This window comes from Grammomys surdaster, unplaced genomic scaffold, assembly GCF_004785775.1.
Source record: "Grammomys surdaster isolate TR1022 unplaced genomic scaffold, NIH_TR_1.0 208, whole genome shotgun sequence".
In the NCBI taxonomy this organism is placed as follows: domain Eukaryota; kingdom Metazoa; phylum Chordata; class Mammalia; order Rodentia; family Muridae; genus Grammomys; species Grammomys surdaster.
This window is the reverse complement of record NW_021604653.1, coordinates 1,671,056-1,694,829: the sequence shown is the minus strand read 5'-3', so window position 1 is coordinate 1,694,829 and position 23,774 is coordinate 1,671,056. Positions and strand designations below refer to the sequence as shown.

Sequence of the window (23,774 nt, the reverse complement as noted above, 5' to 3'; positions counted from 1 at the left end):
AGGAGGCTATCAAGTTTGCAGTGTGCAGAACTGATAACAGAAATAAATCCTTCTGATACAATCTAAACAGTGAGAATACTGCTAAAAACTCACCCTTTTCATTTCAAGGGAAAAGAAAAGATGTGACCTGAACACCTGTTACATTCAGCTCTATGCTGGCCATTGTTTCATGGAACAGAAAAGTAAGGCCAGGTGCTAACAATATTTGCAAAATCCAAACTAAGGTATATGGGATAATTGTGGAGTTTTCAAAAGATATGCCTCTCCACATGTGTGTGTGGTATACATTTATATTTTATATGAATATATATGTGTGTGTGTGTATATGTATTTGTATATGCATATACATACGTATACGTATATGTATATGTAGAGAGAGAGTCTCAAAGAGAGCATGGAAACCCAGATATCCTGAAGAATCCGTATAAGCTATAGGGAGCAAGGGACTTGGGATGATCTTTGAAGGATGAATGGGACTCGCTGATTTTCAGTATGGAGACCAGTAAGAAAGGATGTGAGCACGGGAAAAATGAGTGAACTGGAGGAGGGCAGGGTTAAAAGAATATGGTTAAAAAGAGAAACAGTTCGGATTTTCAGTGTAACATGGCGACCCTCTCATCCTGCTCTGAAGATGTTTGCTTTTGCTAGAAGATCTCCAGGACTTAAAATTACCCAAGTATTTATCAAATAAGCTAATCCTCTGAGATGTTAAGAAGTCCTGAAGGAGTTGGAGAAGGAGAGCAGACTCCGTAAGACGATGACTATTCAGGCATGAAGACATGGATTTAGATCTTCACAACCCACATAAAAGCTAAGCATGGGCATGTACACCTAGAACTCAGCACCGGAGGGCATGACGATAGGATTACTATGGTTTGCAAGTCAACCAGGCTAATTCCATGTACAGTGATTTTGTCTCAAAAAATAGCTTTGGTGCGGAACAATGGTGGAAAACACCTGATGCTGATCTCTTGCTGTCACATGTACACGTGTGGCCACACACACTCTCATGCACTCCTGCACACATGTATATACACACACTAGGACTTAAGGAGTCATATAATAAAACTTCTCATCTGGTGACAACTGCAAGCATCAGGTGATTTTCCTAGATCGACAATTTCCATTTTTCTGGAAATGAGAGCATAAAACAGTTGAAGAGGGAGAAAGGTCTATTTCAGCTAGGCATGGCTTTGAATAAATACATTTTAAACAATATCTTGAAACAAATGTTCCCTAAAGCAAACACATTACTGTGTGCGTGTCTGAACCAAATTGGGAACTTGCACTCATTTGTGACTTCAAAGAATCTCTCTTTTCCCTTCTGCACTCACTCCACTGGTGTTTCTTTCTTCCTTCTTTCTTCATCTTCCATTGTTCTTTTGACACAGGACCCATTCCACCTAGACTGGCTTGAGACTCACTGTATAGCTAAGACTTACCTTGAACTTGCAATCCTCTGGCCTTTGCCTCCTGTGCGATTACAGGAAAACATCACTCCATCAGATTTATGTGATGCTGAGACTAGACCCCAGGACTTCATGCAGAATAGACAAGTGCCCTATTCACTGAGCCACCTCTCCAGCCCCTCACTGCATCAAAAGTGATACAGCCGAGTCAACTAATGCAAGGGACTTGGTCTAGCTTAAAACATTGGGTTTCTGATTAACCAGTGAGTCTCAACTTCCAGAACCAGACAGTACCAGACAGTACAGTCTCCCTTCATAGGGACTTTAACCTCAATATGATTACTCTGCCCTTCTTAATGTCCTGAGACTGAATTTTTGTTGTACCATGCTGTACTCAAAGCTCCTATGCAAACTTACACATTATTTAATAGAATGGTTTCCTGGAAAACCTTTAGAAAGTGGCCCAGGACTCTGACCTCACTCTGCAGCCCACTGCCTGCCAGAGTTCTGTTTTATTACCCCTGGGATGTTCAGGCCAAGAGACAGCCAGAGAGTCAGAATTTCAAGCCAAGGAGGTTTATGAAGATAGTAGCTTCTTTCAAGATTGGAAACTGCAACTGTCAACTCTTAGTGGTTTTATGTATCTAAAGTTTCTCTTTGGCTTCTATTGACCTAACTGGTGACTGGCAAAAAAAAAAAAAAAAAACACTTCTAAATTGTTTTTACTTGTCTGAGCGTTCTGTAAGATCCCTTACCATTACAATGCGACGATTGCTAAAGCACAGGGTTGGGAGCTTGCAGGATCCTTGATAACTCAGATAGCACATCACAGGTGGAGAAAATCTTGGTGTTTTCCCATGGAGCCCACATTTATGATTTACCATTATTAGGTATCCAAAGGAGGTGTTGCTTGAGAAAAAAGTAGGTGTGGGTCTACATAAAGCACCTTAGATGGTATTTATGGAGTTCCCATGAACTCAGCCATACTTTGTAACCTCAACCAACCCTCCAGTCAATCTAGAAGCTTCTGCTCTGACGCCTTAGGTGTCCTCTATCAACAACTGAGCAAATGTACTCACTTCTTTGTGATCTTTGACCCAGATCATTTCTCCAGGGTTATTTATGAGGTCAAATTGTACATGCAATACACACTGGGGGCACAGTACAATCTCTGGAGGAAATAAATTCTATTTTGTACTTTCTGTTCCTGAGAGACTCAAATACACATTTCTTAGATCCTCGAGTAAAGGCGGAAACCAGAAAAACTGTCTCAGGTCTCTCATCATGGGAAGCTGTAGGGAAATAAAAGAAAGCTAATCTTTTAGGGCTATGAGTTGGCTCAGGGGGAGATGCTTGCAGCACATGCTTTAGAAGCAGAGTTAGAATCCACAGTGCCCATGTGAAAGCTGGGCATGGTGGAGCATGCACCTGTGTCTCCAGCACCTGGATGTAGAGACAGGGTGATTCCCAGGGTTCTGTGACCAGCCAGTCTGGCCTAAGCAGCCAACTTGAGGTTTAGTGAGACCCAGTCTCAATAAATCAGGTGGAAAGCTACTAATGAAGATTGTCAACTGATAGCCTCCAAGTGTGCACATATAGCTGGGTACACCTGGACACATCTCTCCTATTCACCCCCTACACTTAAGTGACTCCTTTCAAAGTCATATACCCTACACGGGAATATGCTGAGCTAGATCTTAACAGTACTTTGTTTTTAAAAATCACTCCTATATTCATGAGCAGAAAAATTTTTAAAAATCCATTATAAATTACCCATTTCATGTCTCTTTCTAAATTAAAAAGGGACATTTTATCATCTGTTACTGCGTGCACACTGCAGAGTTCCTCAAATGCATTTTACATTAAGTGAGCCATCCTGCTTAGAGTTTTTCGGTCAACTGCATGGGGAATGTTTATAATTTTTATTTTCCCATATAAATCTATAAGACGCCTTTTCCTTGGGGCTCTTTACTTTAATTTCAAACAAATTACATTAGGTTCCTAGCTGTTACATTGATAAGTGTGGTCCTATGCATGACTAGGGCCGAGTAAGACAAATGTTTTCAGATTGGTGACATGGTTACATATGCCAGTGCCTCCCCCCCAACCATATTAGTTCAGAGTTTGAAGTATCTGAGACTATTTTTTGAAAAATATAAATTAATTTAAAGTAGACATATTTTTCTTGCATGTATACGTAGGTATGAATGTACATCTACATGGTGTGTGTGTGTGCCTGTGTGTGTGTGTGTGTGTGTGTGTGTGTGTGTGTGAGTGTGTGTTGACACTAAAATACAACCTCCTTATGAACCATCCACCTTTTTTGGGGTGCAAACACTCTCACTGGGCTGGAACTCATCATGTAGTTTAAGCTGGCTGGTCACTGAACCCCAGAGATCCACCTGTCTCTCTCTGGTCTGCAGTAGAATACAAGCATGTTGCTGTCAAATCTAATCTTTCCATGTGGGTTCCAGGGACTGAGCCAAGGTCCTCGTGCTTGGGTGGCGGTTTCTTTGCCAGGCGAGTCATCTCTTCATTCCCCAGCATTGCAACCTTTAAGTCATCTGTGATCCTTTTCTACAATGTATTTTAACATAGGCTTTGAGGTACCTAAAATCCATCATCAAAGTGGGAGTATTTTCCTAGTTACAGAGAAGGCACATTCATACTTCCATAGGTTAATCTAGCAACTCTGTCTATAATGTGCTTCATTGGATTAAATATAAATAAGACTAGATCGACTTTCACATCATCCTTGGTATATTTAAACCCTCAAATGCTTTCTTGGCCCTAGATGACCCTTGTTCAAACACTAGGCACCCCCTAAACAAACAAGAAACCAGACACACACAAATCATCCAAATAAAGTTTGCTATGAGACTAGGAAGGCAGTGATATGTCTCCCTACGGGGCTTCAGAAACATGAAGACTGAACATGCGCTTACTCCTTAAAGTAGGTACTGTAGTGTACGTTAAGTAATCCCTTGGTGTATGGCTTAACTGCCATCTTCTTTAGGATGGTCCAGCGCTGACATAACTACTGAAGCATGAGTCAATGCCCGGCTTCATTATCCTTTGTGCTGGGCAGAAGATGTGGCTTAGAGGCCAGACTCTTATGTTGGTTGGGGACTGGAATTGTCTGACTCTCTCAAACAATCCCTGGTGGGTAATTGGGGGAATGGCATTGATGGCTGTCCAGGGGGAGGCATGGATCTTGCACTTTGCTGAGAACATAGCTATGATTTAGAAATGTAGCACAAGGGTTTAGAGGAAGAGAAGCAATAGATAGCTCAATACCCTTGTCTTCTGTTGCTTCGGGGAGGAACCCAGGAGCTGTTACAGAGCTGGCATAAGGTACTGTTTGCTTGCTCACACTGCTTAGCTCAGAATTCTGTCTCTGCTACACATCTACCCCCCCACCCCCGAAAGCCTCTTTGTCTCTTGAAGGGATTTAAACAAACTATGGTTCTTATTTTATTCTGTGTCCACTGTTAAGGATTCATGCAGAGAAAGTTTGCATATTGCCAATTAAAATCCCCCTTCCCCAGTGGAAGTCTCTGATTAGAGCAGAGGCAAGGCATTTAATACTCACAGCTCCGCAGTCACAGCCATTAACCCTATGAGGAAAGATGCATATTAACTCTTGAAGAAACTGGATAATATCCTGAAAGCTAAGGTACATGGGAAGAAAATCTTGGACTCTGGGAGAATCAGAGCCTGATGCTAAACTGGATTAATTCTTGTTTGTACCTGTGCTTTTCAAGTATAAGCCAACTTTTTCAATAGGGCATTACAAAGATCTTTCTTTTCATAACTTCCAACAGGCAATTTTAATATTACTTTAGACACAGAAACAGACACACAATAAATAAATAAATAAATAAATAAATAAATAAATAAATAAGCAAAAGCTTTAAAGAAATACTTTCACACTTTCACATATTCTGGATGTGTGTATGTGTCCGTACCACTCAGTATCTGTGAAGGACTGAGAACAAATTATGGGAATCAGGTCTCTCCTTCTCCTATGTGGGTCCCAGAAATGGCACTCAGGTCATCGAGGTTAACGACAAGTATCTTTCCCCAATGAGATGATCCAAAAGTGGAATTCTGTCTGTGCCAGAGAAAAAAATCCTTTCCTGGAAGTAACTTCTTTAGAGACATGGATGCAAAAAATTCTACCAGAAAACATCAACCGACACCACTCTTACAGAGAGCATGGATGACTATCTGGGATGAGGGTCACTTTATTTCAGTCCTCATTTCCTTTGGGAAAGTGTACAAATCCAGAGAATGAAAATAAGTTATATTAGTTCTAAATGTTCTTTTCTTTTAGAGTAGGGGTCACAGATAAACCAAAGAGCAAAGGAGAACTTCTATTTTTCAAGAATTTTGTTAAAATCCTTTGATGGCTAGAAGGGAGTAGCCTCCCTCCGGCCTCTTCTTCTAACAGGTTCTCAACATGTTGTTCAATTAAGTGCTTCAGTCTTTCTGGCAGTGCAGGAACTGTGCTCCATGGGAAGCAGAAGTTAAGTGCTTTCCCAAGGCAAACAGTTCGTAATCAATACTTTATAGATTCTTGGAATTAGTTATTGAGGCTTTGGCTGCCCTTTGGAAAGGTGAGGGTGGGAAACAAACTAAAACAAAACACACTAGAGTTTCTGTCTAAGGAGATGACTCATTCAATTCAACACTTCCCATGCGAGTATGAGAACCTGAGTCTGGATCACTGGAACCTATGGTAAAAAGTCAGGCATGGCGGCATGCACCTGCAATCTCAGCACTATGAGAAGTGGAGACCAGTGGATCCCTGGAGCTCGCTGACTTAACAGCCCAGCCCAACTGAGGAGGTCCAAGCCAGTAAGAGAGATTGTCTGAAAGAAACAGGATTGACAGCACCTAAGGGATACCGGCTGAGATGTCCTTTTGCCTACACTCACACAAACACACACTCTCTCACACACACACTCATACAAACACACACAGAGAGAAAGATACAGAGAGAGAGACGGAGCAGGAGCGAGCTTGGCTTTGGCTTCCAGAAGCACCCTTTCTCTTTGTCAACAGTGTAGACATCTCACACTGTCATTATGCCTCATTAGCAAGCCTTCTAGTCCATTATCATCAGTGTGAAAAATATGGAAGATGATTCAAGTTTCATGTGTTATATTGTTAGGTATCAAGACTAATATACCATTTCCAAAGGGATGCTTATTAGTAGCATAGTTATTGGACATGTCCCAAAATGGGTTGGATTGGGGGTACTTTTTGCATGTGCCTGTGTGAGATATGTTGTGGATGTGGGTGTGCTCATTCATGGAGGCTTGAAGTTGGCATGGAGTATCTTTCTCCATTGTTTTCCCCCCTATATGTGAGTAACATATGAACAGTGTTAACACCCTGAGAAAATCGCCAATTGCCAAGTTTACAAGTAGGTGTCACCTAGTGTTTTTCAATCTATTTGGACACAGCATATTTTCTTAAATTATCTGTAGTGACCCAGGGTGTTGGTGTTTTGGGCTCTATACTTAGGACAATTCTTCCATGTATGATTATTTAAAACACTGGTTCTCTACAGGGGATGAGATATTAATGTCCTCTGGAAAATACTAGGAAACTGTCTGCAGATATTTTGGGTCATCACAATATGTGTGTTCCTAGAAGGTAGTGAGTAACAGTCTTATACACCATGAAATCCCAATGACAACCTTATCCCTATGAAAATGAAGTATGTACGTCAGTGGCAGTTTGTTGAAATACTTAAGTGATCATGAACGTGGTGTCCTAGTGTGCTTTCTCTTGCTGTGAAAAACACTGACCAAACCAACATGGGGACATAAGAGCTTATCTAGTTTACACTTTCATGTGGTCCACCACTGAGGGAAGTCAGGACAGGAAACTCAAAGCAAGAACCTGCAGACAGGGACAGAAGCAGAGGCTAAGAGGGGGTGCTGCTTTCCGAGTTGCTTCCAGGCTCACATTCAATTGTCTTTCATTTGTGTCTGACCCCCAAACACCCAGTGGTGGCCTTTTCATAGTGGTTGTGGCCCTCTTATATCAATTAGCAATTAAGAAAATACTCTATAAACATGCTTACAGGCCAATTGGATGGAAGCAATTTCTCACTTGAGATTCCCTCTTCCCAGGTGGCACTTGTTGGTGTCAAGTTGACGAAAGCTAACCAGCATGCTCAGTTAACGTAAGTCTATATATGAGATGCCCTGGCCCTCTCCAAATATGGTTGTTTTATGATGGCCATACAGACCTCTTTTGTGTGTGTGTGTGTGTGTGTGTGTGTGTGTGTGTGTGTGTGTGTATGAGAGAGGGAGGGGGAGATCATGCTGGAGGTTATCCTCACAGGTCATTGTTTAGGTGCTGTCCACCTGGAATTTTGAGGCATGATCTCACACTAGAAAGAGCCCCACCTGTCTCCACCTCCCCAGAGCACATGTACACCTCCACAGCCCCAATTTTTATGTCAGTATTAGGAATCAAATTCAGGTTCGTCTGTTTGTGTAGTAAACATTATCTTCAGCCTGAACTTTTTATTTCTTATAATAGATTTAGAGTGTCTCAATTGTGCCTTATAAAATCCACAGGGAATACCTTAAACATTATCTAGTGAGTTATGGGGAACCTGTTAAATCTGTTTTGATTAGTTATTTCTAGTAAATTCTTCAAAGCTTTGTATGACCCATATTATACAATACCATCACACAGTATTTAGGGTTATCAAATGACTAGAATAAAAAATATTTGTTAAGTATATGTTTCCATAAATACAATATACTACACTATAAGCAAGTCATGAAGTCTTAATGCTTTAAACTCTGAAACAGTAGTGGTCCTAATGACCCTTACTTGACACCGCCTAGACAAATATAGGAGGTAATTCTTGAGATTGAGGAATTACCTGCATCAGATTAGTCCATGGGAATTTCTATGGACAGTTGTTTTGATTGTTACTGTGGACAGCACCATTCCCTAAGCAGGTAGCCTTGGACTGGATAAGAAAGCTGGCTAAGCATGAGCTTGTGACTGAGCCAACCAACAGTGTTCCTTTGTGATTTCTGCTTCAAGTTTCTGTTTCAACTCCTGCCCTTACATCCCTCAGTGATGGAAGTGTAAGTCAAATAGGCTACTTCCTCTTGTAAGCTGCTTCTGGTCATGGTGTTTGTCATAGAAAGCTAAGATGTGAGCTACAGTGATAGCTTCTTTCTACAGATAAAGGAACTCAGTCTGAGTATTATTCATTTGCTAGTTATGACAGGCTAGGACAAAAAGTCTCCCATCTTTTAGTCTCCTCCTCTTTCCATAGCTGTGAAACTACGCCACTGCCACTGTTCCGTGCATATTTCACATGTGGCATGAAGGAATAATTTCGTGCCATGAATATTCATGAGTTCAATTTGTAATTTCCAACTGTCTATGAATTCTAAACTCTTAACTTGAGGCTACAAATGGATAAAGATTTTTATCAAGAGTTGGAGATATTTTCCACTATTATTTCTTATGATCTTTCATGTCAATCAAAGATATTTAGCCAAATGAGAAATAGCAGGGGTTATAAAAATCATCACATACAAAAAACGCTCATCTTAATGTTAACTTTCCATATCAGAGCAAACTAAGACACAGGAAATCAAGACTGTGGTTTGACATTAACTAAAATACATGTCGTGTGGGTGTTTTTAAGATTTCATTTTTAATTCTGTGTATGCAGGAATGATGCATGCACATAAGTACAATGAATACAGAAACCACAGAGGCCAGAAAAGGATGTTGGAGCTCCTGAAGCTGGAGTTACAGGCACTTGTGAGGTGTCCAGTATGGGTGCTGGAAACCTAACCCGGTTACTCTGTATAAGCAGCAAGCGCTTCTAACTGCTCAGCAGTTTCTCCACACCCCATCCATTTTTTAAGGTCAAGTATGAAGGTATAGAGGAAAAAAAGACTTCATTATATATCTAAGAGAATTTAGATGTAGTTGTAGATTCCATCCATTTCTTTATATAAAGCCACAAATATTTGTCTTTTAAAAAATAATTTGCTGGTACCAAAGAGATTGTACCTAAATGTCTGCTATTGTTGGATGACTGTATTTGAGCTCCACAAATTCCCTTATAATTCTACATCTCAAAGACAGAGGATAGGACTATTTCTATAATATACTAGGCAGGATCCCAAAATAGCATAGCTACTTTGAAGATGATTACAATACATTTTCATGTCATTGGAGATGCAAAAAAAAAAAAAAGTAAAACCTTAACTTCCTCCATGAAGCTAAGGAAACTATTTAAAAATACTTTTCTGTGAGTATATCATGCCTGTGTAAATGTTTACATGTACACATGCATATATATATACACACACATAAAGGCCAGGTGACAACTTTAAAGGTTCCATTCCATGGAGGCCCTTCAGCTCACTGTTTGAGATAGAGCCTTTCACTGGCCTGGAAATCTCCAGTTAAATATATTCAAGTACTTGACGCTAAAATTATAATATACTTACATACAATTTTAGGACATCAGGTCTGTGAGGAGCCACAATGAAGGGCCATCCCCCTATGATAATTGTAGCAGTCATCAATCAATGGTACAATAAACACATGAGCCTATGACTTACGGGAGAGTTTGTCTAATTTCAGACACCCTAGTTAGGTTCAGGTACATGACACAAGGTCATTCTCAAGATCCTCCATGCAACATAGTGTCTATATGACTTGTGAGTAAAGTATTCACAACCTGATCATCATCAGAAAGGACTTTATACAGCAATCTCTGGCACTCGTGTATTCTTCAAAGTTCTGATGTCACCATAGACCATGATGAACTCTCTCACTTCAAGTCAAAAGTCAGGGTCGGTTCGTAAAGCAAAATTAACTGTAATTGCATGATTTAGTATAGAGTGCAGAAATCTATTCTTGGTTTTCATTTTTTTTTAATGATCCCTTTTTTCACTTCCTCAGAGATAGTCACTCTGACTATTCAAGTGCCATTATTACACTCCACTGTTACTCAGAGGGAGATTACTGAAGCTTCTGACATCATACCTGAGGTTTGCTGTCTCTCAAAAACACAAAGTGGAAAAGTTTGCACACAAACTTCTGCTCTCTTAGCATGCCCAAAATGAGATTTCAACTCAGCCATATCTAAGACCAATGATTTTTATTAGCTACCCCTTTCCCATGCATGTTGTTACTGGTTCAAAGAGAGGGCAACCCATATTCCTCCACAGTGATGTATGCAAGATATATGTTAATACTTATTGTCCAGATTAAACTCAAAATTGTCTTTCATCAGAAGGCAGCCATTATTGTTGCTGTATATTTTTTTTCTTGAAAGACAGAGCAATAGGAAATATTCTACACAAGGAGATTAAATGTAATTTTACAAATTCCATGGATCGGTTTTAAAATATGTTCAAATAGATCTATAGAAAAGTACAACTTAAAAAACGCAGCTACGTACAAAGTTGCTAATTTTACTTATTCCCTAGTTTACAAAAACAAACAGAAAACAAATAATTATGATTATAATTTCCAAAAACCAATCTTGGTAATATATTAACTAATAAGCAAATGACTGGTGGACTAGAGACATCACTTGAAGGGTAGTGTTACAAGCATGAGAACCAGACTTTAGATCTCCAGAAAAGCCACGTTAATGTCACTGGGTGTTGTAGTCGGCCTGTAATTCCAGCCAAGACAAGTATCCTCATAGCAAGCTGTTTAATGACATTGGCCGGCCATAGCAGCAAGTTCTGGGTTTGTCTGAAAGACCATGCCTCAAAGAATGAGATGAAAGAGCAATGAGCATGCTTCCTAACATCAACCTTAGAACTTCACATTCAGAACCATGCATGCGCAAGCAAAATGTGCATACAAATATGCCTACAACACCGCCCCCCCCACACACACACACACGATGAAAAGAAAAATAAGAAAGAAACTGATGTCTCCACTCAGATTAAAATTTACATGTCCTCTGGATATGACAGAACAGCCATACTTATGAACAAAGCAGCTGTGGTTATCTACACAAGACCCACACATGATCAACCCAGTCAACACTGCAACACGGAGGGGGAGGGACTTACAAGGTCCCACCTCCAGCTGAGGAGCTGGTGATTCCTGAGAGAGGGAGACTCAATTTCCTTTAAAGGTGTGACCCCTGGTAGGTCTACCATGTTCCAGTGTATGGCCCTACACCCACAAGTATATGGACAGCACACTTTGGACGTGGTGAGTTACAAAAAGTATTTTTAAAAGAAAAAGTGGAAAGGAAGTTGTAAGGGGGTGGAGAGGTAAACGGTGGATCTGGAGGAATTAGATGAATGAAGAACAATGGGATCAAAATACATTCATGTATATGTCAAATTATCAATTAATACAAATATATTTTAAAGAAACAAAACTAATGGATCAACTTAAACATTTTCCCAGTAATATTTTTATGTATGGAACAAGATTTTTATATTACTATGACCAAAGATCATGGATGTTCTGAATGAAGGAAAATATATAGCACTTTATCCCAAACTAGAACTCTTTTTATAAGGTTAGTACAAAGCAAGCTCTACCTTCCATGAGGTCAAAATAGACACATATATAAATGAATAAATGACTATAGGAGATTCTGTCCCTTCATCCTTGGGACAAGGGCAATAGACAGGACAATTCTCATGTAGCATGCAATATGTAATAACATTCTAGCAAATGTATTTCAAACTTTAAGAAATACTGATATCGTAAGAAAAGGAATACAAACATCATCATGGCACCTGCAAAGAACACACTCATAAAACCCTAGAAAACTAACTCATTACATCACAGCCATCTTTCCAGTCTATTCTCAGGGGACTCAGGAATGACTGACTTGGGAGGTTCAAGTACATGTTACCAATTTATATTCCAGGGTGCTTGGACATATGTCCCAGATTACTTTCCAAACCTAGAGTCAAAGCCCACCATGTAAAACAATCTCAGCATGAAAAATTACTGCACAGAAGCCTTCCGGGACAAATCTTCTCAAGCAAAGAACTAGAAACCTGACTACTTTGTAACAAAAAGCTTCAATGATCTTTGAAGAGGGAGGTTGGTAGAGAATTCGTGCCTACTTTCAGACATGTTCTAAGTTTACCATGTGGCATTCCCACCTGCTTGCTCTGGGCAAATCCTAGACCTGAGGACAGATTCTCAGCTGCTCTTTTGCTTTAATTATAAAATGTCATTCTCTAAGTTAGGGCTTCATTTTAAAAATAAAGTATTTTAATATATTCCTTTAAAATTTCTTTTCAAATTTATACAATATATTTGATCATTTATTTTTGTGGCCTCTTCATATTGTTACAATTTTTATGTAACTCTAAATATATAGGTATATAAATTTGGTATTTGACTCAAACATCTACTTATAATAAATCATAAATTTACTTTAAAGCTATTTTTATAAAACACCATAGATGTATGGTTTTATTATTTATTAAAGATAAATTTGCAAACTGATGAGATGGGCATGTTTATTTTTTACATAAGCAATTAAATCTTGGCTGACTATTAGACACCATAAGAAACAAAGCATCTTCAACATTTTTCATAATCATGATACTTTATTTTCATAACTGTCAACTGTGAATAGCATTATATATTCATATGAATACATAGTGCAAAATGGCAAAAGTATGTCTAGGGATATTACAGAAACTGCTGAAATTTCTGTCCAAATCACATGCTAAAATTTATCTAGCAGATTATTTTATGGAACTCAAGTTAGCAACTTAAATAGCAATCTAAAAATCAAACATTCTAACAGGATACAGTGTAAATATACATTATTTTTTTGCTTCCATGCTGTGGGAAGTAGGAAAATGTAAACATTTTTGTTCTTTGAGAACATGAAAAAAATACCATGTTTCTCTAAGATCACAAAATGTAATGTACAATAAAGACACCAAAACTTCTAAGCCACACTGCCCTGGGACCTGAACCATGCACAGGCAGCAACATTCTGCATGACACCACTGCAGAGCTTGGTACACTGGAAAGTATGCCGTGTACTCAGAACAAAGCCAGCAACATAGGGGCATGCTACCAGAAATGCCAGAAAATCATCACCCCCTTCATACTGAATCAGTTTCTGGTCACTGAACATTCAGAACTGTCCCAGTTTCCAACTGTTTATGCAATGTGAACCCTCCTGGGATCATGAGTGACAGTTTAGGAAGCTGGGCTCTCCTAAACTTTGGTGATGATCTTGAGCACATAGGTAGCTCTGGAATTAAGTAGAAGGAGATATGTTTAATCAAATTCCCTGTTCCATGATCAAAGCCAGTTACAAGAATTAAGCACACAAGTTAAAATGCTCGCCCTGAATGCCCAAGAACTGGGTTCAAAACTCATCACTGTACAAATGACAGACTTTTTTTTTAATTCCAAAGACATGGAGGTTACTATCTGAGTCAAGAAAGATTGGAGTGTGAATGAACTCACCGCCAGAGACTTCTGTGTTGCTCCCTGAGCTGTGCCAACAGGTGTTCGATGCACTTGTTAGAGTCCATGTATTCCTGCAAAGACAGACATGAGCTATAAATCCTACAAACACATGTCTATTCACTGAAAATTACACACGAAAATTTCAAAACATTATTGAAATGTTTATTTTGGTGACTTTAGCTCATTTCAATTATTTGCCATATGAAATACAATTCCTTGCAGAAGAGATAGGAAGATGGCTTGCTGGGTAAATGAGGTCCTGAGTCTAACTCCCAGAATCCATGTTTAAAGAAATAAACTCAGTTGTGGTGACCTGTGTTGATAATCCTAGCTCTAGAAAGATGGCTACAGATCACTGAATCTTGCTGGTCAGCCAACCTAGAATTGATGAGTTCTAGATAAATGACAGACTCTGTCTCAAAAACCACAGAGATGGTGCTCCAAAGAAGATAACTGAAGTTGGTTTCTGGCATTCATGTGCACACATGTGCATGGAAATTAACTGCAACAGTTGCTATGTGCTAGGACCATATCACTATCTCTCAAAGAACTATTTCCACAAGATAATCCTTTGATGCCCTTCCTCAGTTGTAAAAGCCTGGGCCTCTGTGGTTCACATGTCCAGTCATTTGAACATGGTAGCTCTTCTTGACCTCATGTGATAGATTCTATAAACAAATTTCCAAAGTGAATTTGGGGTTTACTAAATCAGTGGGAAACTCCTCTGACTTTCAAAAAGCCAATATTTCACACATATCAACATGTGTATTACTACAAAACAAAAACACGGGAAATCAATGTTCGTACAGTTAGAAGAAATATTATGTACATGTGGAGGCCTTGGCTTTACTGGTCTTGGGGTAGTGGGTTTTAAGTAAGAATAAACTCACAGACCATTTTATATGGGTTATCATATTCTGTGGATATGTTTACTTTCCTTCATCTTCTTCTACATACATGTAACTTGTAGCTATGTTTGTCTGGATCTAGTAAAGTGTGACCTCTTCTGTGAAGACATGATGCAGATGAGGCAGTCATTTATCCAAAATATGAAGAATACATTTGCTGAGAATCACATAAGTATATAAGTATAGCTGTGTCTATGTGTGTGCCAGTGCCATATTGTTTATGTCACCGTGGTATTGTGGCACAATTTCAGACTGAGTGTGTCCTCTGTGGATTGCTTTGGATGTTCAGAGTCTTAGGTGCTTCCATGGGAATTTTAGAATTGCTTTTTCTAGATCTTGAGATATTAGTGGGAACCATGGGAGAGGAAGGAGAGATCTTAAGTGGGAAGCAAGGGGAAAGGATGTGGCAACATTTGATATGACTTGCAAAGAGGACGGGGAACAGCAAGAAGAGGACATGGGGATGGGGAGGAAGCTGAGGGAGAAGAACACACTAGAACTATGTATGAGACACATGCTTGAAATGCCTCAATGAAACCCATTACTCTATCATTGTGATTAAAGATTTATATTTTAGCTGTGTGCATGTGTGTAAAGGAGTTCAAGCAGGTGAGTGCCGTGTCTGCAGAGGCCAGAAAAGAACAATGGATCCAACTGATGCGGGTGCTGGGTAAGAAACTCAGGGCCTCTACACGAGCAACTGTTCTTCACCACTGAGCCATCTCTCCAGCCTCCAAACCCATTTCTTTGCATGCTATTTTAAAAGTTAACTTAGAGACTGTAGATAAACTTATTTATATGACTATAGTCATGTTTTCAAAAATCCTACCTGAAAAAAATGAAGAGTTCATTTTACACATGAAAATTCTATAGAAAAGTCTATTGACTGTGAAACCTGCATTCTGAATATGTTATTTCTGAATACATGGTCCATAGTTGATAGTGCTTCAGTTGCTAACATGCTATCATAGTGCATAAAATCCTGTGTTATTGTTTCATCCTGGATATTTTTTTTCCTGTCCTTCTTGAAGATCTAACCTGAAATTCCCTGCTCCTCTCTCAGCTGGCAGAGACTGAATAATATACAGTGATTTCTACATTAAAGGTGTGGGGAAACCTGATTCTTTATTATATAAATTATGAGATATACTAGGAGCTTTGGTTAATATTGATATTTCTCTTTCTGAAGTACAGATTCATTATTAAACATTATATATAATCTATCATAATCCATTGCTTCTATGGTGATATTTACTTAAGGGGAAGATGGGATGCAGCCAAGAGTTGAGCTGAAGCCATTAAAAGATTCAAGACCTAGGACCTACTCTGGTAGATATGAAGGTACCTTACTACCTTTCCAAAAGTATTGTAGCACATAAATATAAGTGATAAGCCTCTATCTAAACATTTATTACTTAAGATATTACAATTCTATAACAGACACTAAGATAAAGAGTCATATGCCTGATGAATTGATATGCATTTTCAGGTGACTATAGAATAAATCCTTAAACTCGCAGTTCTCAACCTATGTGTTGTAACCCCTTTGGGGGTCATGTGGTAGACTGAATGAAAATGACTGCCAGAGGCCCAAAGGAAGTGGCAGTATTAGGAGGTGTGGCCTTGTTGGAGTAGGTGTGGCTTTTGGAGAGAGTGGTCACTGGGAACAGGCTTTGAGGTCTAAGATGCTCAATCTAGGCCTAGTGTGGCTCAGTCTTTTCCTGCCTCCTACAGCTCAAGATGTAGAACTCTTAGCATCTTCTCCAGTACCATGTCTACCCACCTGCCACCATGCTTCCTACCATGATGATAATGAACAAAATCTTGAAATGTAGGCCAACCCCAGTTAAATGTTTTCCTTATAAGAACTGCAGTGGTCACGGTATCTCTTCACAGCAATAAAACCCTAAGATGGGTCACATATCGGATATTTACATTATGATTTGTAACAGCAACAAAATTACAGGTATGAAGTAGCAATGAAATAATTTTATGCTTGGGGGTCACCACAACATGATGAACTGTATTAAATCATCACAGCATTAGGAAGGTTGAGAACCACTGACTTAAATAAAAATACTGGACCTGTTTAAATGGAAGCAGACCAGAGATCCCAGCATATACATGTTTATTGCTACCAAGATATGGAATCAGCATAGGTGCCCATCACTAGATGAGTGGAAAAAGATAATGTTACACACACAGATACACAGAGACACACACACACACACACACACATAGACACAAACACACATGGTGGGAATAAAAGTAGAAAAACTATCAGTGGGCATGAAGAAGGCTAAAGGGAGGTAAGGAGAAGAGCAAGAAGAGTCCTGGGGCAAAGACAGACAAAATAGAGCCATGAGATTGCTCAGAAGGTTAGAGCATCTGCTGTACAACCCTGAAGGTTGTGGACTGGTCCCTGGAACCCACATACATTCTACATCCAAGGGTGGACTTCTGAAGTCCCAGCACCTTTACAATGAGATGAGGGCAGAGAGAATAATCTACAATTGCATGGTCACTTAGCAGGGTAGCAAAAGCAAAGAGAGAGCACACTTCCACAAGATGGAAGGAGAGACTGACACCAATAGGAAGCCCTGATCTCCACTACTGTGATATAACCTATGAATACCCATATACATGCATACTTATAGACATGCAAACAAACATAAGAAATGAATTAAAAATATAAGATAATGGATGCTGCTTCTCTATATACAACCTAGAGTTAATGATCTATAGTATATATACATATGCATGTATTTACCTATGTGGTGTGTGTGTGTGTCTGTGACATGAAAGTAGAAAGGAAATTTTCTGATGTAAGGAAACTGCACATGGGAGGTTAGTTGGGGCATAATAACAAGGTATATTTGACTTATTAGACATATATGAATATGAAGTCAAATGAGATTCAATATTCTATACACTAATGAAACATGCACTGTGGTAGGAAGTTGCCTACAGTGTCCAGCATTCTGATCAATACAAACCTCCATGGTTGAAAGTGTTTGACATTATCAAACACATCAATTCTGAAATATCTTCACCTCGAAAATGAAGCCTAAACATTTACCTCAAGTAGAAACACATTTTCTTCACTTCTTCCTTTTTTTCATTCAATGATTCTTTAAACACAGTGGTGTGCCAAGTAGTATGCCCAGCAGTGCAGATATAGCACTTCGAAGATGAATATCTCTCCCTCAGGGTGGTTATTATGTTTCAAGGGAGAAATAAATAAATGAACAGTTATTTTAACCAGCTCCATGTATACTATGGAGGAAAACTATATATGACAGAAAAGATCTGAAATGAAGGCAGACTGTTGGTCAACATTTATTGTCAACTTGACAGGATTTAGAATCCCCTGGGTGACAAGCCTCCAGATACATCTGTGGGGGAGCTTCTAGATTAGGTTAGAATCTGTCCATGCCTCTGGGCAATTCTCTAGATTCAATTAATTGAAGTGAGACAAAACTATGTAAAAGTAGGAGATACTATTCCCCTGGCCAGGCTCCTAGAGTGAATGAAAAGGAGAAAGGAAGCTGAGTACCACCATTCAACCCTCTCTGATCTCTGACTGCAGAAGCAATGTGACCAGACAATTTACATTCCTGCTGCCAGGATGCCCCTACCACAGAGGACTGCACCCCTGAACTGTAAGCCAAAATATTATCTTTCACCCTGTGTGCTACCACAGAAAAGGAAAAAGCAGTAGAAATCAAAAGGCATTTTATCAAAAAGTCAGACATATTTTCTCCCTTTCTATGTCTGTCTGTCTATCTGTATATCTGTCTGTTTGATTGTCTGTCTGCTTCTTGACAGTGTCTCTCTCTATGTGGCCATGGCTAACTTCAAACTCTCTTTGTACGCCTAGGTAGTCTCAAACTCATAGCAATCCACCTGCCTCCTGAGTCCTCATATTAAAAGCATACACTGTTCACACCAGTTTCATAAAATCATTTTAAGAAGATGCTGAGAAAAGGAAGAGAAAGGATCCAGAAAAGAGGGGGCCTGAACACTGCAGTCAAAAAGTTATTGGCCACAATGGTCCAGAGGTGTTATCTGGAGAAGAGAACAGATGTCAGTGAGATCTGGAAATATTAATGAGAATATAGTCCCCAATAAAGTCAGGTTCAGGCAGGATTAGATACATACATCCTGGAAAACAACCTGGACCAAAGTTCCTAAACTGAGTGGTCTTGTTCTGATCCACGCACAGAGATGCAAGTTGAGAAATATAGTATTGGGACTGGAGAGATGGTTCAGTATTTAAGGGCATTTGCAGAGGACCTGGGTTCAGTTCCCAGAACCAATATGTTACCCCAGTTCCCAGGGATCCAATATCCTCTTCTGGCCTCTGTGAACACTAGGCAGACACGAAGTATACATACATACATGCAGGACAAACACTGTGTAACTGTAATGAAAATTAACCTTAACAAAAGAGAAAAAAACAGCAAAACCAAACACTTTCTGGCTCAAAGATTTAAGTTCACATCCTGGTTTTGATCTTATTTGCTGAGTTCTCCTGGATAAATTACCTAACCTTTCTATGATTTAGCTTCTTGGTCTTTGTCAGAAGGGTAAGTGGTCCTTAGCTTGTAATGGTGTTATAAGGAAGAGATGGTTTAAGTAATCATATATATTATATATATATATAATATATATGTATGCCACATAAGGCACAGAGCTTCTCAAAGCACTGCCTGCTTCCTCTCAAAAAAGCAATTACTTGGTGCCTTCCCTCCAAGAGCCTCAAGACTTTTCTAGTCACAGAGCTTGTGAGCTAAAGTCTTCTGGAGAAGCTGAATCAGTATCAATGCTCCCATAGACGGATCGGCCTTGGCTGATTAGACTGCAATGGCTCTGCAAAGATGAACTAGTACAGAGAGCCAAGGTTATCTTGGGAAACCTTGGCCTTGCAATTGCCATTTACCTCAGCTAATTTATCAGACCTAACATACCATTTGGAATCATTAGATAAACTTCTTGGACTATCCCATTAAGTTCAACAGACTACACCAATTCTAAAGCTGAAACCTTTGCCAGAAGTCATCAGAAATAGAGATTTCCTCATGTGAGTGTACTGTACTGACCTATGACCTATATGCATGCACACATCTGTGTGCTGACTTGTAACATATGTGTATGTGTGTGTGTATGTGTGTGTATGTAGTATGAAATGACCTTGGACATATATGTGTATATTAATCTGTGATGTGTGTGAGTGTGTGTGTGTGTGTGTGTGTACTGACCTACAATGTATGTGTATGTGTTTGTGTGTGTGTACCTATCTGCAATATATTTGTGTATGTATTGACCCTGGATACATATGTATCTACTAGCCTGTGATGTGTGTGTGTGTGTGTGTGTGTACTGACCTTGAACACATATGTGTATACTAACCTATGATTTATGTGTGTGTACTGACCTTTGACATGTATGTGTATACTAACCTGTGATATGTGTATGTGTTGTGTGTACTGACCTGCAAAGTGTGTGTACATGTATCTACTGACCTTTTCCATGTGCATGTGCACACATACCTCTGTGTGTGTGTGTGTGTGTAAATTTTGTCTGTGACATTTTTATTTGATATCTATAACAATTCATGTGTCCTCAGCCATACTGAAGTATGTCATACAGGATAATACACACACATACACACACATACACACACACACACACACACACACACATGCATACATATTCATACATGTGCTACAATCAGGTACCGTTGACCTTGGAGAAGCAATCACATTAAATAAAATGGGAGTCAAGATATTTGAGACAATAAGAAAACTAGAGGAATAAAAAATGAATAGATTAGAAGAAATGAGTGGGATAGGGTAACACCTGAAATGAACTCAGTTTCTCCCATTTGTGTTTCTTTCTATGGTTTAAATGTTGTGTGGCCACAATACACAACGTGAGTGCTGAATACTAGCTGTCAAAATGAAGACTTAGAACACAGTCCACAAAGAGGAAACTGTCATTCCATTTGAGAAGATGAGATTAAAAATCCTTTAGTAAAACAATTTCCTCTGCCATAATCTCAGACCACGAACCTCTTTGTCCTTGTCCTTGTCAGGATTCTGATGAAAATATTCACTGAAGAAAGGATTAAGAAAGCAAGGAGAATCGTGTCACAGCAAGTTGGATTTATATAATATGGTTTTTAAATTTTTCAAAGGTACAGCATTAAAGAGACATCTGTTCCTTGGCTAAAACTTATGCAAATTTGAATCATTATAAAGACGTATTTCAGGAAGTTTGCCTTTCACTTAATTCAAACATTTTGGAGCAATCAGTATGAGACAGTGAAATGGATTAGAGGATTAAAGATACACTTCGTGGCGTTGTGCATCTGTGTAGCATCTGATGGAACTTGTTATTATTGGAAATAGGTCAATTCTGAGGGAGGGCCATTAGAGCTGAATCCCGAGAATGTGAAGCTCTTGGGTATCACTCACTTGGAGTAGAGTTCAAAATGTAACTGTCTATTAAAGCTTGCAAAACTCCAAATCACTCCCCAAAATCTCTATTTTAATTAGCATAATTTACGGCTGCAAAGTATGTGAAATCCTGCCAGTGGAATTCCCAATCCACCTCCGGGCAGAGATGCAACCACCAAGGAAGCCAGATGTTGGAGGCAACGGAAACTTTGTAGATGCAAGAATTTCCACACTTAGGAGATGACTAACTACTGTAACAGGAGACATTTCCCTTGAACAAAGAAATATTTTGTCATCTTAATGGAAAGGTACATCTGTACAGCAAATATAAAATGCTAAGTATCCTCGTCTTGGGAATGCATGGATGAGCAGAGTCACAGCTAGGGAGATGGCTCAGTGGGCATGGTACCTGCTGCATAGCATGAAGCCTGAGGTTTAATCTCACTACCCATATAAAAAGCCAGGCCTTACAGAGCATTCCTGTAATCCTAGAGCTAGTGATAGAGACAAGTCGATCTTGAGGGCTTCCAGCCCAGGCAGAGGAGCTAAAATGACCTGTCTCAAATCATAAAGTCAGTAACAGAAGACACTCAGTATAGACATCTGCCCTCCACACATGCACAAGGGGGCACGTGTTCCCTTCAGGTGCATACACATGCATATACCACACACATTCATATACACTTGTATACACCACCTACATTTATATACACTTGCATACACAAACACATTCTCACACACACACATACTCTCACACACATGTATCTCAACAGTAACTGAAATCTATACCAATGCACATTCTTCCGGGGAGGTCTTTGTGTGTTGAACATCACAAACAAATCACTTCAGGAATTCTAGCTTTGGCAGACTAATTCCACCTTCATTATCCCTCTCTCTGCTACCTCTAATTTCTTTCCCATTCAAGCAATCACAAACTTGCTGCTGCTGACAGCAGACTTGTCAACATAGCCTCTCTGCCTAAGCCACAGAGGACTTCTGCACGTAGGGCTCTCAGGCTGCCCCCTTGGTCTGTATCTTAGGACTGGTTTCTGCTGATGTTTGAGCTCAGGTTCTCTTGCCTTGATATTCCCTGGAAGCCTCTGCTCTCTGAGATCTTAAGTCTCTTTTGTTCCCTGTGCTCACCCTGTATCAGAAGCAAGATTCAATTCTAGATCCTCTTTCAGTTTCTAGTAGAAAACTCTCAGTGACTTAGTGTAGGACCAATGATACAGACACCCAAACGTCTATCCCATGCTAGACTACCTTCTGAAGTGTAAGCTGTAATCCTGGCCAGGGCCCCCTGTGTGTGCTTCCAACTTGGCAAAGTTCAGTGGCCTCCATTTCTTTCTGCTCCATCATCCACCATAGCACTTACATCATCAGTCATTCAGAGCTGATTAAATAAGCCAATGAGTGGATTAATGAGTTCTGCAAGTCAGTAGCATGTCATTTCTCAGCATGCCAGTAAGCTGTGTGTACAAAAAAGTCACCAGAAGGAAATAAATGGTGTAGCTAACAGCGTTCTCATCAAACCTCCACCCCTGTTTTGATGGGAAGCACTTCCAGAGCTTTCTATAATCAGAAAGCTTACTTTGCTTCCCCAGTCACTCCGAATGGACTAAATTGTTCACAGAAAGTTCAAGAACAAATATAAATATCAATAGCACATCACAGCAGGCCAATGCACGGCTGCACTGTGGTTCCACGGACATGCTGTTCACCTGAATACTAGATCACAAACCACCACTTCCCTCCCGACTACTGATCATAGCCATTAAGCTTATTATTATCACTGTCCTTCAAAATACAGCCAGTTATGTTCTTATTCCATCTCCCAAGACTTCCCAAGACTGCCCTTCACTGTGCTGACGCCAGACTCATTTTCTGTTCTTAAACCAACAATCCCAGTGTCTACAATGAGACTTGAACCCAGGATGTGGTAGCCAAAGGTCATACTCATTGTCCCAGTCTGAAGGTATGTTAGACCCTCCCACACAGGTCTTGCACTAGAGCACAGTATTGAATTGCTCCTATTAAGATTCTCATTTATTCAACAGGCTAACACAGGTTGCTCCAGCAGGCGCCAGAATTTGATTCAGTGAATGTTACTGGAGCCAGGGAGGCTATACGTCCGACAGTCTCTAGGAGCTAGTGCTGCTGTTCTGAAGACCCATCTCTGCAGATCACCAGCTTACAGAGCAGAGGCCAGTTCATCATTAGCCTTATGACATATCACTGTCCTCTCTGGAGAATGAGTGGTAATGCAAATATGGCCAGAATTGATCACAAATCAAATGGTGTTTGATTACAACCCAATATTTCTAGGTACTCTGGATTATAGTCAAGAATAATCTAAAACTCTGTCCTTGTTCTGATTAAATTGTGTATGTGTGTTTGTGTATGTGTGCATGTCTGTGTGTGTATGTGTGTATGTGTGTGTGTGTGTGTGTGTGTGAGAGAGAGAGAGAGAGAGAGAGAGAGAGAGAGAGAGAGAGAGAGAG

The 23,774-nt window shown here is 39.7% G+C and overlaps 1 protein-coding gene across 1 annotated transcript in view; it reads right to left on the bottom strand.

The window, feature by feature from the left end:
• The window catches only part of Nckap5 (NCK associated protein 5), a 698,067-nt gene that overhangs the window by 515,933 nt on the left and 158,360 nt on the right, over nt 1–23,774 (bottom strand). The window contains 1 exon segment of the mRNA XM_028771521.1: nt 13,902–13,975. Within this exon segment, the coding sequence (XP_028627354.1) occupies nt 13,902–13,975 (74 nt within the window).